The sequence below is a fragment of the Galeopterus variegatus genome, unplaced genomic scaffold, assembly GCF_000696425.1.
Source record: "Galeopterus variegatus unplaced genomic scaffold, G_variegatus-3.0.2 Scaffold2183, whole genome shotgun sequence".
Taxonomy (NCBI): domain Eukaryota; kingdom Metazoa; phylum Chordata; class Mammalia; order Dermoptera; family Cynocephalidae; genus Galeopterus; species Galeopterus variegatus.
Window position 1 is genome coordinate 127,375 of NW_007728294.1, and position 15,294 is coordinate 142,668.

A 15,294-nucleotide genomic window follows, 5' to 3' on the forward strand; every position below is an offset into this window, starting at 1 on the left:
ATTTGATTATTTCTCAGAGTGTGAATGAATTATTTATAAATGGCACCATACTCCTCAGTCTACTCTAACTCCTGAGGGGAGATGCAGAGTGAAGCAGCAGTGAGGGGACACACAGCACCTCCATCTGGCCAAAGGGGACTGACACCCACACGTGCTGTGCAAAGCACACTTAGATACACGTGCACTGGTCCTGTTGTAGAGCACACCCATTTCTTCAGACTTAAAGGTCACAGGCTATGTCCCAAATTCAGACAGTGGCAGAGGCAGTTACGCCCATCAACAGTATGATTTTAAGCAGTTCTTAGTGGCAACTGTATCTGAGTAAATGCTCCCTCCTCCGGATCTGCAAACCCCACACACTGTAAGGGGCCAGGGAGTGAAGCTCCTTACAAAACTAAGAGGTCCATTTAATCTGGAGGAGGGGCAACCGGTCTCCTGAAATCCAGCAACTACAATCAACATCTAAGAAATCACACAAGTTGAACACGGGCCCTAGGCACTCTTGCCTGAGGTTATATCCTCAAGTGCAATCAGGCAGTCAGGTTGCTGGCAAATGCTCTCCCAAGACGGCCATACCTAGTTGGGAAAGGTCCAGCCTGGTCCAGTGCATGCCCGTTGGGCAGCTCTTGGAGAGTGTCCTGATAAACACCTGGCCGAGGCTGTCCAAGGCCCACAGCGCATCCTGGCAGGCGGCATAGGCCCTCATCTCAGTGTCAGGAGGCAGCTGCACTGTAGAGGGGCGGGACTGTGCACTCTGGGCGCTGACACTGCACAGGTCCTTGCTGCTCTGGCACAGCCACAAGGAGCTTCCTGTGGAAAAGGTTTGAATATGTCATCGATGTGCTGTCTGCACCAAGCCACCCGCCCTAAACGCACAAGGCAGCCTCCACCTTCAAGAGACACCTGACACCTGGCCCTCACTTGCCCACAGCCATAGTGGCAGGAGTGTTCCATGTACTTTAAGTTAGAAGGCAGAGGGAAACACCATGACTAGCCAGTTAACAAGAAACAAGCCCATGATATTATAAAGAAATGGGAAGAAAGGCTATTATGTGGGTTTAGCAGCTCTGGCCTCCCATTTAGAATGGGATAGGAAGTCTTTAAGTTGAAAAGGCATCTGACCATTTTTAATACAGAATGTTAAATATCACCAAGAGGAAAAGATTAAGGGTCAGCAATTCCTTGGAAGGACAGCCCCAAGGTGCTTTTTCTGTTTTGGTAATTGTGCTGGGGGTGGGCAGGCTACTGGAGAAGGCTTGAAAAGTAGAAATCCTGTTTTCTCCTCACCTCAATATTACATCCTTTTATTCCCTCTACCATTTTTGTAGAGTCCTTTAGTTTTAATACATTCTGTTTATAATGAAAAAAATCCTTGGGGAAGTAACCTTGGTCACAGTATATTATCTAAAGTATCACCTAAACTTGTGGCCAGATATGTTTTGGAATTCAACTTTTTTTTTAGACTTTGAAAACTGAAGGCAATGGGCATGCCATGTACTTATGCTAATGGCCACAGAGGAACCAGGCAGCTCCCACCAGGGAGGTGAAATAATATTCCTGCAGCAACATGTATGCACAGTCATGATCAACAGGATAAATACAGACGGTAAGTAGCCTTATATCTGTTCAGGTCAGGTTTCATTGCCAGATGAATTTGTGCCAAACCCAGGAAACAGCTTTCTATTTTCAGAGATTTCAGAATTCTGGTCAGAACAATCTGGAGAGTAAGCGTTTATAGTACTGACCAAGTCACCCCTATCCTAATGGGACTAATGGCTTGAACTGACCAAACTGCTTCCTCTTAACCACAGACGTCATGGTGTCTTCTCATTTTATCCTCAGAGCAATTCTGGGAGGAGGCTACACTACTTCTCAGAGAGGTCACCTAACTGCCTGGGGCTCCCAGCTAATGGGGTAGTGGTACCTCCTCTCCTGACTGCAAATGCCCTCTCTGAGGACTGTGAGCTCTGTGCAGAGCACAAGTCAGCAGGAGCCATGCCCCTGCAGGGACGGTCTGCCTTAATGGGGGTACAAATGAGGGACTGAGGTTAGCCAGAGGTGTAAACAAGACAGACAGAGACTGCAGGAGGTGACAGAAGAATTCACAAGGGGAAATAGGAAGGCACTCAAAGAAACTGTGGCCCCAGCGATGTGCTGCTGGAAGTCCCCCGCTGTCTGCCCTCATGGCCACACTGTATGGTCCCTCCTTCAAGGGACGCTTTGCCTTCATACTCCGTCAGCTTCACCCCACCAGATCCCTCTCAGTCAGGCTTGTCCAGCTGCAGGGCCCTTGGCTCAGTTAACAAGGGCTACAGGCCCATGACAGCACACCGACTTGTGTCATAGAGGTCCACACAGCTGTGCCCATCACCAACTAGACTGTGGTCTGAACTGTTTCAACTGCCAACCCATGCACCAGATTTCTCAACCAGCCTAAGACTGACCAACCTTCCTTTGTGGGGGCAGCGGAAGCCAACACGAAGGCCCACTTTGTTGCGGAAGCTGTCCCACGGGGAACAACATTATTCCAGTAAGTGCCTGGAAAGAATAAATAGGAAGAATGTGTTAAAGAAAGAAAAAAGCCAAAACAAAAACACTTGAGAGTGTTAGTTCTAGAGTGCAGCTGGCCTTCAAAACCTTCACAGCTAATTCTAGAGTGTCCTCATGTGAAGCAGTAGGAGCCATTCATTTCTTCCTGGCCACATCAAGCAGGGCCATGTCTTGCCCAGGGATGGGGGAGGAGAGAGCTGGAGAACATTCACACAGCAGGGGTCACTCACAGGAATGAACCCCGTCCCCGTGCACTTACACCTACATTCACACATCTGGCAGCAGCCTCCCCGTTTCAACAGCGGCAATAATTTTCCCTTTAGGAAATGAACTGTTCTCTCTCACTAGGCTCTTTACATTTAGGTGGATTTTTTTCATTTAAATGTGAAATTATTAACATAACAATGAGCTCCATTTACTTTTCTTATGTCATAATAGGTTTCCAGGGGAAAGCGATCACACGGGAACGATCAGATTTAAAAAAAAAAAAGAAAAACCCGATCACAAGGCAGAGTGCCTTCATTACGACACTTCATAGCACTGGCACTGAATTATCTTTTCAAATTGAGATCTTAAAGCTTTTCTTTAAAGGTTGGCCTTGAAGTGAAGCTATCTATAAAGCCAATGTGAAAACAAAAGTAATTCACCCACCTATGAGACTTCCTTTAGCCACGTGGAATTCATTCTTGCCTGAGGAGATCCAGACACCACTGTTATTGACCCCGAGAAGGCTTGGCTGGCACTGCAGCTGCTGAGACCAAAATGCCATTCGAAGTTTATCCGCCACCTTTTCTACGGGTGCTTGGGCTGCTGTGGCCACTGAGTGTGTGGCATGGATTATTGTCTGGAATAAGCTGCACTGGTCGAACACCACATAGTCTGTGATGCTCACCTGGAGGGAGCAGAGGAGCAAAACCCTGCCATCAGCGCAGTTCCAAGGCCTGCTCTCTGTCTCCCAGGGAGGCTACTGGCCCACGTCCACATTTGTGAATTTTTAGTAACAAGATGACTAAGCACCCAAACACACACGTGTGTGTGTTTGTCAGAGTACAAAAAAAAAAGTGTAGTGGGATCCCACCAACTCCAACTATAACTACTTCTGAGGATGGAATGAAGGGGTGGAAGAGGGCTGGCTGGTTAGCTCAGCTCGTTAGATTCCAGCCTTAAACCACTAAGGTTACAGGTTCGGATCCCCCCCACCCAAAAAAAAAAGAAAAAAAAAAGGAAGGGTGGAAGAAAATGTTCACATTTTATTTTACACTCTTATGTTACAAGAATCCGGGGCCAAGCTCGTGGCACACTCGGGAGAGTGCGGTGCTGGGAGCGCAGCAGTGCTCCCGCCGCGCGGGTTCAGATCCTATATAGGGATGACCGGTGCACTCACAGCGCTCACTGGCTGAGCGCGGTGCGGCCGGTCTCAAAAAGGACAAAAAAAAAAAAAAGAATCTGTTACAACAGGCATGTATTATTTTTGTGGTTAAATATTATCCTCTCACACCCCTTCTCAGAAGACTTATTCTAATCAGTGAGAAAAAATAACTTTGATTTTAAATTCAGGTATTTTCAATGGTCAACAGTGTACAATACTTGGAATCATAAAATGAGTTTAAAAAGATATTATAAGTAAGGTGATGAACTAATTTATGGTCTAAACTGGGACTACTGGGGCCGGCCTGTGGCTCACTCGGGAGAGTGTGGTGCTAATAACACCAAGGCCATGGGTTCGGATCCCATATAGGGATGGCTGGTTAGCTCACTGGGTGAGCGTGGTGCTGACAACACCAAGTCAAGGGTTAAGATCCCCGTACCGGTCATCTTTTAGAAAAAAATAAATAAATAAACTGGGACTACTAATAATCATGCCAGGCTAACGGCATAAACCAGGACTGTCCTGGGCACCTAGAATCCACCCTGGTTCAGATGCGTGACTCGCCACTGTAACATTCCTGAAAATCATCTGTATAAACCCTTTCATAGACATTTCTCCAGGGCAATCACCTCCCTCTGAGGGAAATTTCTCCCTTGCTGGGCAGCTCTGATTGTAAGAAAGTTCTTTATAAGATGAGTCAAGAACTGATTCCACATGGCTTTCGCTCGTATTTTTGTACAGCAGGGTTTGATTATAGAGAGCATCACTAGCACAAACACCCTACTCCTAGGACAGCCTGGTGCAGGCCATATTCCCAGGCCACATGCAATGAAATGTTGAGTGAAAGTGACACCACTTATTACAGGGAACTTAATTTACAAGAAACAAAAACAAAAAGGAAGTCGCTATAAAAGTCAGTACTTTATTAATGTACAGACACTGCCCTTTCTCGTCCGTGATCGGGCCCCACTGACCTGATTGAAGCTGAGGCACTGCTGCAGAGCCTGCAGCCACGCTTCCCACTGCAGTGAGCTATCTGCCAGCCTGGCTGGGCTGGAAAAGAGCTCTGGGGATTCCAGCGGGCGCTGCCCACCATGTGACGGACAGCTCAGGGAGCTCTGCACTTCCTTGGGATATATGCTGTGTACAACACTCATCTCACTGGGGAAGCAGTGACTCTGCCAAACCACACGCAAAGTCTGTGACAGGCTCAGTCCTAGCACCCAAGACATGGCAGATAAGCAGGATGCAAATTAAAAGAAAGGAAGAAAAGAAAGGTTCAGCAGCCAAACATAATGTTGGTCCTAGCACTACAAAGAAACCAATCTTATAGTATTTAAAATAACTGTGCATTAGGGGCCGGCCCATGGCTCACTCGGGAGACTGTGCTGCTGACAACACCAAGTCAAGGGTTAAAGTTCATGAAGGTGAGAGAAACCACGATGAGAGAAAGAAAACACTGCTCAAAGTATTTCATGCTGCGGCTGCTTTAAGGCTGGAGCTGCTGAGCGCACAGAGCAGGAGCCAGCAAAAGCCGCAGCTGTGCCCTTTGGATGGAGTTGCTTGGAGGTGGCAGGGGAAAAGAGGGCCTTGGTAGCCCTCAGGACAGCAAGACCATTAATAGGGTTCCTGTGGACCCACACAGGAGCGAGGAGCCACAACAACTGAAAAAAAGGAGGTAGTCAGAGGCCAGTGAATCATCGCAAGGGACTGGCACATGGCCCATCCCATGGGAAGTGTTTGGAGCACAGGTGGTGGGAGAGGCGGGCCCACCGGGGGAACACTGGGGCACAGCAAGGACAGCTGATCTGTCCCCCAATCAGCACAGGACCACTCAGAGGAGACTGGTCAGGAATATAGAATTGCATGGGGTGCAGTTTGATGAAAAGACTCAAGCCCAGATCAGAGTTTCTTCATAACCCAGGTGCACCAGGTCTCTGGAGAGCCAGAAGTACTTATAAGGTCAACCATTAAATCCTGAGCTGCACAAAAAGCCTTCCCTAGGGAAACAGCAGCAAAGCAACAATTTAGCTCAACCACAGAGCTCAAGTACTGGTTCCCACAGGAAGTTCCCCCACTTTAGAAGTAAGCAAAGGACAAAAATTAGTTCTGGCCCAGGCGCAGTGCCAGCACCTAGGGGCCCACCTGGGGACCTGAGGTATGGAGCCAGGGACCAGACCCCCCTCCCATAACCAGGCACACAGCCAGTGCCGAGGAGCATGCCATAAACATCACCTCCATGTGGGTGGCCCACCACAGTAACTATGGCTGCCGCAAAAGTGGCTAGACGTCACAACTACCACGCAGATGGTCCACCAGCCACTGGAGTGCCTTGACACAAGGAGAGTCACCAGCAGAGACCAAAGAAAAGAAGAGGATGTCTCTCTCCACAAAGCCCATTCCAGAGTGACAGAAGAAGCATCTGCTCTATGATAATACTGGTGGACCTGAACATACCTCTCAGCATTGTACAGATCATCTAGGCAACAAATCAACAGAGTAACCATTACTCTTTCAGAGGGAAAGAAGACATCTAGGGTTATCAGTGGTGGGAGGGGGGAGACATGGGATAGGTAGAGATTTGACAAGGGGCATAAAGAATAAGTACAATTTGTAACAATAAATATACTAGTAATATTGATGTGATCAACATATGTCAACGTTGAACCCCCCAAATATGTATAATCAATTATAATTCAATAAAAATAAAAAATAAAAATAAAAAGTTTTGCAAATTATTTGCTACGATGAAAAGTCCTTGATCTTTCAAACACAGGAAAGTCTAATCCATCCAAGAGTAAAAGTGAATACTATTAACTGAGTCTAATCTCTTTAAGGAAAAGAGTGCAGTTAGAAAAAAGGAAGCAGAATCCCGAAGTCAGGGAGACCCCTGGCACATGACCTCAGAGCAGAACACCTACTTGCCACCAATGGTCATCATCTCCTTGGGGCTTCTTGGAAACAATGCCAGTTCTGAACCACAAGTTTCCACGGACGTCCAGTGCCCAGAGGGTCTGCTGATCCCCGAGAGTTATGCAAACAGGTTCTAAAGCTTGCCTTTCACTGAAAACGAGGAAGAGAACATGGGAGTCAGCATCCACACACACAGCACCCACGTGTTAGGACTGCCGCCTAGTGGGCTTGGTGTGGGAGAAGAAATGTGCCCCCGGATCATCAAGTGCCAAGGAAGGAAGTTTGAGTTTGAGTTCAATTACCGTGCAATATGAACTGTTCAGATGCATGGTAGCCTCTGAAAGATGTACCAAAAACCCAGAATAGTGAGTGGAGAAAGCTCTCGAGAGAAAATAACCTGAGAAAAAAGTGAGTGGGACATAAGGAATCCAAGGCCTATGAGTACCTCCATTTCTCTACTCCCTCCTTCACCAAGTAAGTGATAGCAAACTCACCCAACATGCTAGGCTGTGTTGTGCAGCTGTCCCTGGGCAGACACTGCCTTCTCTGCTGGCAGTGCTTGTCCCCTCCTTCCAGCTGGGGAAGCCCGTGTCAGCTTTGGGGCTTAGCCGCAGGTCTGTGCTGCATGCTGTCTTCCTGACCTCTGCGGCATGGGCCATAATCCCAAAACACATAATTCACAAAGCCATAATCCCAAATGTCGAAATCCCAAAAGATCAAAATCCCTAATGTCGAAAATCACAATCCTGAAAGATTAAAATCCTGAATGTTGGAATCCTGAAAGCGAATCCTGGGGAAGGATATTCTTTTTTGTACATCTGCATTTGTGAAAGATAGTATTTCTCAATACCTTGGCTCTCTGGGTGACTGCATATGTGGTGGTGACCCACAGAAGTTTTTGATCAATTTTGTCAAAAGACTGAGGCTGTCTGTCACGTTATTTCAGGTGACCATAGTTACAAAGCTGGGTATGCACAATTACCAACCACAGTGATATGCATTTATACATTTCATTTTTTGACTTAATGAGAGGTCTTTCAAAAGTTCATTGAAAGATTCCTATTGTGGGCCGGCCTGTGGTTCACTCGGGAGAGTGTGGTACTGATAACACCAAGGCTGCGGGTTTGGATCCCGTATAGGGATGGCCGGTTAGCTCAATGGGTGAGCGTGGTGCTGATAACACCAAGTCAAGGGCTAAGATCCCCTTACCGGTCGTCTTTAAAAAAAAAAAAGAAAAAGAAAAAGAAAGAAAGATTCCTATTGTCTTTCAATTCCATCTCTCCAAGAACTTTTTCAGGTACCCTCATATTTCTTTGAATACAGTTTGTCTGCTCATAACTGGTATACCACTGCAACTGTTGTTAGTATACCCAAGTGTTTATGCTTGCAAAAATATGTATATCATTATTGCCTATTTTATTGTGTAAAGTGGCCTGTCAAGTTTTATCAGTCTGTTTCTGTTTCTTATAACAAAATAACTGGAACTGGATGATTCATAAGCAAAACAAAATTTATTGCTTACAGTTTCAGAGGCTGGGAAGTCCAAAGTCCAGGGAACACATCTCGTGAGGGTCTTGGTTGTGGCAACAGTGACCCAGGGGTCTTACATGGCAGAAAATGGCAGAGCAGAGACTCTTCGTGGGCTCTCACAGTTGTGGAATATGAGGGGCTATAAAGCCCTCAGAACCATGCCCCTGACCACCAGTATTAATCCATTCACTACCTCATGGTCCTACAATCTAATCACCTCTTCAAAGTCCTGGCTTTCAATGACCATAATAGGACTTCCCACCCTCTTAACACTGTAACAGTGGGGACCAAACCTCCAACATATTAAACTGTTGGAGGGACACAATTCAATCCATAAAAAGTGTTCTATCATGTTTTTATGTTTCTCAAATAAATCCCCTTTTAAAAATGCAAATAAATGTCATTTAAAGAATTTTAAATTATATTTTCCAGAATTATATTTTCAGGATTTGGATCTTTTGAAATTTTGATCCTTCGGGATTTCAACATTTCAGGATTTTGGCATTTGGACTGTGTTTTTTGGGATTATGATCAGCACCAGGTAAATTCAACCTAAGAATATCCTAATTTAATTTTTCTAAGTACTATTAATACTTCCACATTAACAAAATGATTTGATAGTAATTCTGTAACTAAAATCTTGAATGGTAAAAAGTAACCTAATAAATTACAGTTCAGAGATCAATTTCAATTGACTAGGATAAAAATAAAGAAAAATATTTGGACCTAAGCCAGCAGAGCCTTTAAACAGAAACTATCTGACAGTGGGCAGTTCTGAACAGAGGTTGTCATGAGTGATTCACAGCTCTATGATGCTCCGGGTTATACAGAGGGCAGCAGCATCTGCTTAAATGGAGCTCTGACCCAACGCCCACTGTGCCAGTCAGAGGTAGGCACAGAGTGTCTCCATGATCAGACTGCTGAAATTGGCTCTGGCAATTCAAGAGAACACTATTACATGAAACCTCCAGGGTTCTGGCTTTGCCCAGAAAAGGCTCATGTGGGTGCCTCATAGAGAATCAAGCTGACCAGAACGAAGGGCGGAACAAACAAGAAGCCAGAAGTCTTTGCCCCCAGTTGCTACCTGACGATGTCACACTTCCACTGCTCCCCTTCTGGACAGAAGCTGCTCACACCCTCCCGGTACAGGAGGGCCCTCTGTTCCGTCAGTGCCCATACCACGCTGTTTCGAGCTGTGATCTGGGACAGTGGGTATGGGCAGTCGACCTTCACAGCTCGGGCACACGGGCGATCCACGCTGAGACCTGTCAGGAGATGGGAGGAAGCCCCCAGAGACACACAATCACAACTTCATACCAAATTTTAACTGTTGTTTCTTCTTCTTTTCTCTTTTTTTGGCATTTTGCTATGTTCTTTCATAATGAGTGCTTTATTTTTTTAAAGTTTATCAACATAAAATGGTTAAATTCTACTTAAATACAACATCTATCTGAAGCAGTTTTAGATACTCTTTACAAACTGAAGGAATAACAATTCAGCATTCTCTGGTGTTCCAAAGTGGCTTAAGAAGTTCTGAATGACAAACATGAAAGCCAAGAGCAAGAGAGCAGCCAGACCCGGAGCCAGGAGGACGCAGGGCCGAGAGCAGCCTGGACTTCAGAGACGACCTTTGGCGCATCGCGGCTGTGCTCAGAGCCTGGGAGAGCTCAGGGGCTTCAGCTGCTGCTGCAGCCTCAGGGATCTGAGGCTTGCAGCCATCCTCTGCAGGCAGCTCCAACAGAGTGGCTACCCTCCCCTCTGCTTTTACCTGGGACGGGGATCCACTGCTAAAATGAAAACCCCTAATTTCCAAGATGAAATCTGAGGTCCATCCCAACGCAAGACTGTGGCAAGGCCAGAGTCCAGGGTCCCTGACTCCCTGCCAAGGGCTCTTTCCTTTGCCTCCTTGTGGCCTGTCAGTAAAATGTGTCTAAATGAGATCAAAGGCTACTCACTACCTAGGGGAGTTGGGAGAACGGCTGTCACCTAAAACCCAATTATTCCATGACCTTAGCTTCTAATTGGGTCTTAGTACTTAAATTTGCTCCCCAACTAATACAAAAGCACCCTATGGTATTGCACTGCTTGGGTTCTATTTCCTTGCACTAAACTAGGTGGGAATCACCTACAGGACTTCTTATACTGCAAATTCTTGGGCCAATCCCCAAAGACTCTGACCCAGTATGTCTGGGTAAGTTCGGGCTCATCTGAAACCACTGCCCTGATGATTCCTCTGGCATGACTGGTTAAGAGGTCACCCTCTACTCACCCCCAGACCAGCAGCACCCTCTCTCCCCACCATGAACGAAACTCCAATTTCTTGGAAGCTAGATATGCACATGCCTCACCAGATTTATTTCACTTGAAGGAAGACACAGGCACTAGCAGAGACCAGGGCCAGCACATGGACCATGAAGCTGGCAAGGCTGCCCACAGGGCTCCAAGCTCTTAGACATCTGGGAGAGAGCCAGGTGAACAAGGGCTTTCAATCTCAAGAACTGTCCCTGGCCAATGGTTCATAACGGAGATTAAAACATTTTCTCAGAATCAGCAATATTAAATGTCTAGAAGATTGATCAACATGGCCTCTTGATGACCAAAAGGAAACTCCTACCCCACAATCCTTCCAAAATACTGATAAATTACATTGCTTTTGGAGAATCATTTCCCATTTTGCTGACAGTACATAAACAGTTACTCTCATTACAGTTTATTTTTAACAAACAAGTCCCATTGTGCTGCTTACAGCAGCTAAAAGTTTCCCTGAGGGCAGTTTCCTAGGATAAGCTGAACTACTATTTAGAGCAAATTACTTCTTGTTTTTCCTGAACCACACGTAAATAAGCCTACAGGAGCTATGCCTTGACCTGGCTGAAGAAAAATCCAACCACTTAAGTTTAAAGGATTTGAATGTCATTTCTCTGTTATTCTTTCTTCTTAAGATGTGGTACTGCAGGACAAGTGATATGAAGTGTTTCACCATTAGGAGAATAAGATTCTGTTACTGTATCTCACTAAATAATCCTATTAATTCTTGCCCTAAATTTGTCCTGGGTTGAATTCTTGTCAGTAGCAAGAAACTGCTAATACATTCCAAGTGGCAAATACTCTCTCTGCAGAGTGTTTTAATTTAAACTGATTTTTAGCCTCTTAATTGTTGTAATTATTCGAAGCAGGTTACTAACAAAGCGGGATGCAGTGAGAGGCAATGACCAGAACCGGCAGGCACTTGCATGTGGCCTTCAGTCACCTGTCTGCAGGTACAGGTCTCCATTTGTCCTGATGATCCAGGCCGTGTCGTCACTCAGGGCCACAAACACCGCCTGGGGAAGGGCTTCGTACCAGTGCCGCTTGCCCTTGATGGTAACTTTTCCACAAGCAAAAGCTCGATTAGATTTCTGTTCAATCTTCCAGAGAAGGGCTCCTGTTGAAATAAAAATTTTATTCATTGTCTAATAAATAATAGAATTATCTACATAAAAAAACTGTGTTCTGGGCACTGTGGTAGGGGAGAGATTTCTAAAACACACCCTGTTGCTTCCACCTCACTGTGTGGAGGCTTGAACCCCTGGCTGCCACCCACCCGAGGCGCAGCTTCAGGCACCATGCACTGAATGTCTCTGAACCTCGCCTTCCTCACCTGTGAGATGGGGATTGTCTCCACCTTACAGGGCTGTTCTAAAGACTGGAGGTGAGAACAGATCAATGACACACACATGCAGCTGGGCACGTCACAGGCACTTATCACACGGGAAAAGGAGTAGTGACGGCGTTATTAGATTTAATAAGTATCCAAATAAACATGAGGCACCATTAGTGCCCCAGTACAGGTTGAAAAAGTCCTCTAGGGACTCAAAGGGAGGAATCACTCTAGACCAGCTAAATGGAAAAGATGCACAAAAAGGGTACTTTGAGGTGGGTGGGCCTGTTTTCACTGAGAAAAGGATTCTGATGAGTGCAGATGAAGGGGATGGGGAAAGGAAGGGAGGATGGAAGGTTCTGTAGATGGAGGGTATGGCACAGGCCAGCGTGGGCAAAGGTGAGGAGCCACCAGGGAATCACCAGTGTGCAGCTGGGCTGGACTAGAGGGTCTGTCAGGCAGCCACACCAGGAGCATTCCTGAACACCACCTGGCACAAGGGCCCTGGAGCCCACCAAAGACATGGACCCTGAAGGATTTCTCAGCTGAGAACGTTAATCTTGTGAAGATTATGGAGAGTTAATCTTGTGGAGAGTTCCAACTAGAGCAATAAGGGACCAAATGGTTTTGAAATACAAAGTGATTAATATAATCAGGAAAGAACCAAAGTTTCTAAATGGCAGGGGAGATGAACCCAAGGTAAATGACAGAAACAGGAAAAGAATTAAAATGCTCAATTATTTAATGCCAAGTAATGTAGTGTGTTATTATCTAAGACAGTCTCTAAGGAAAAATATTTTTCAAACGAGCAATGAGGAAGTAAGCAAAACAACACTGAACAAACAAATCTTTTAAATAGTGACAAAGACCAGGGAGAGTGAAGAGAAATCCATCCCAAAGCACAGTAAAGCTACAGAGGCCAGGTCCATAGCCACAGATGCAGCTTTGTCTGACTTCTGTTCCAATATCCTAACAATAAACCTGGTTACTTCAAGACAAAAACACATAAATGTTCCTGCTGTACCTTCCCCAATCCCTACCACCTGAACAGGTAAAGAAGTGGCCAACATTAAGAAAAATTAAACTAGCAAATGATTCCACGCAGATAAGGACAGATTTCAGCCTTGTAAAACCTCATTCAAGAAATATCTGCTCCAATTCACTAAAAATGGCCTAATAATGGTACAAAAGAATGAATGGACTTTCTTTTTACAGTCCAGGAGTAGACTGTTCATGCAAAGCATATAGCTCATTAAAAAAGAATTTCTAAAAAGGAAGCCAAATAATTGGAACATGGCCAACATGTCCATGGGCCTGGCTTCATTAGTTTTCAGTTGCTTTAAAGGAAAACTGAGAAAGAGAAACACATTTTATTTTTGTAAGGAGTTTATATTTGTGTGTGCGTGTATGTTAATATTCCTAAAAATCACCCCTTAAAATTCAAACTATTTGTATAGCTTACAAAAATATGTTCATGGGTTTCCATGGCAATTAATAAAAAAGCAAAAACTCAAACTCAACACCCATTTACAATATTAATTGATGTCAAATGAACCAATTCACGTTCTTTGGAGAAAATCCCCTGGAAGCTTCAGGAAAAAGCAAGTGTGTTGATGCAGGGCAGTGTAAGCCTGAAGCTGCTGGGGGAAGCTGTGTGCTGCGAAGATATCTGCACCTGGGAGTGGTGAGCCAGGGAGACTAGAGGCTGACCTGAGGGGGAGACCGCCACCTGCTGGACAGCATCTTCAAACTTCTGCCAGCGCAGCCCGGCACCCGGCAACGCACTGCAGAACAGGCCTCCTTTGTAGTCCAGGCACCAAATATGCTTCTCGGAGACCACCAAGCTGAGTATGCCATAGCCGGGGCCAGAGTAGCCCATCCAGCTTTCTGCAAACTAACAAGAACATAGCTGGGTGAGATCTGTGGCAGAGCACTCAGCACATTCGTCCCACTGCTGTCAACAAGAAAAGTGAGCAGAATATCATTAAAATGATACAGCTAAAAGGATCTTTGAGAAGACATGCTGAGACCTCCCCTGCTATCTTTGGACCCCCCTCTATTAGAAACATTCAGAAATGGAGGCTGCTGTCCCCCTGTGAAGACCCCATAACGTCCCTGGAGAATGCTTTGCCATATTATAATATCCTTCCTAACATAATGCTTAGAGCATTACATCCCATCAAAAAGGACCAGATGTTATTCTACAGGTATACCTCGTTACACAGAGGTGTGTTCAACATCTGCATGCATATTGATTTGTTGTATGTCTAACCATCATAGATACTTTAGGGGAAGCAGCACTACCATTTTTTTCCCCCATTTTATTTTTTCAAGCACTGTTTCAGCCATCGGACACATGGCATATCGTGTGGGAAAGGCTGGTAGGTGCTTGGTCAAGACACTCTAATGGAATTGTGTACACTAACGTTTTGTTGCTCGGATTCTTTAAAAAATTTGAGCAAAATAAAGTCCTTGTACTTTAACAATTTTCTAAAACTGCTAAGGAAATCAGCATATTCACACAAATATCCACATAAGGAAGTTAACTTCAGAGAGAATGCCTCCCAACTCTTCTCAATCTGGCCCTGCCCACCACAGCAAGCCTTATACCCAAAAAACCCCACAAAATTTCTTGGCTTTCCATCTACCTGGAGAAGGATGGGGGAAGAGGGGAGTTTAGGGGGTTTCATCAAAGTGCTAGGATCCCTCTCACCAAAGTAAGGGCTCTCCTAAATTTCTGGTCCTCCCACAGACACGCCTGCCAGGCTAATGTGTCATCGGTGGCCACTCTGGTTTGGTTTCCCACCAGAGTGGAAAAGAGTTTCATGCAACTGTGATGACCTGAACACATATCTGGCTCTCCCTGAGACTCTGAGGCCCACGAGGATAGGGTCCACTTGCACTGTGGTGCCCCCAGCACAATCACAGAGCCTGACAGGTGAGGACATTCAAGAACCCAGAGGGTTGAAAGATGAATGCAGGATGAGTGAAAAAAGAGCCCAACCTTCTGCATTTTATTTCAAAACAAGTTAGCAGTACATTTGTTTCCCTTTTGTGGCACAACAGCACAGAGGATGAGAGCGGGGGTCCAAGGGCCCACTGTGCCCTTCTCTTGCTATGTGACCTTGTGCAAGCCATTTAACTGTTCTGAGCCTCGATTTCCTCCTTGGTAAAATGGGGACAACAATAGTACCTATTTCATAGTTTCTGTTTTTAGAGAAGTAAATGAGTTAGACTTGGGAAGTGCTACTTAGCATGGTACCTGTACTCAGTGACAGCTGAGCAAATGGCA

General features: G+C 45.5%; 1 protein-coding gene across 1 annotated transcript in view; it reads right to left on the minus strand.

The window, feature by feature from the left end:
• TECPR2 (tectonin beta-propeller repeat containing 2) overlaps positions 1-15,294 on the minus strand; it is a 114,230-nt gene that overhangs the window by 38,613 nt on the left and 60,323 nt on the right. The window contains exons 10-16 of the mRNA XM_008580871.1: positions 13,713-13,896; positions 11,613-11,786; positions 9,447-9,627; positions 6,841-6,982; positions 3,202-3,442; positions 2,449-2,538; positions 577-810 (exon numbers count right to left, since the gene is read on the minus strand). Coding sequence (XP_008579093.1) covers positions 577-810; positions 2,449-2,538; positions 3,202-3,442; positions 6,841-6,982; positions 9,447-9,627; positions 11,613-11,786; positions 13,713-13,896 — 1,246 coding nt within the window. The remainder of the gene's footprint in view (positions 1-576; positions 811-2,448; positions 2,539-3,201; positions 3,443-6,840; positions 6,983-9,446; positions 9,628-11,612; positions 11,787-13,712; positions 13,897-15,294) is intronic.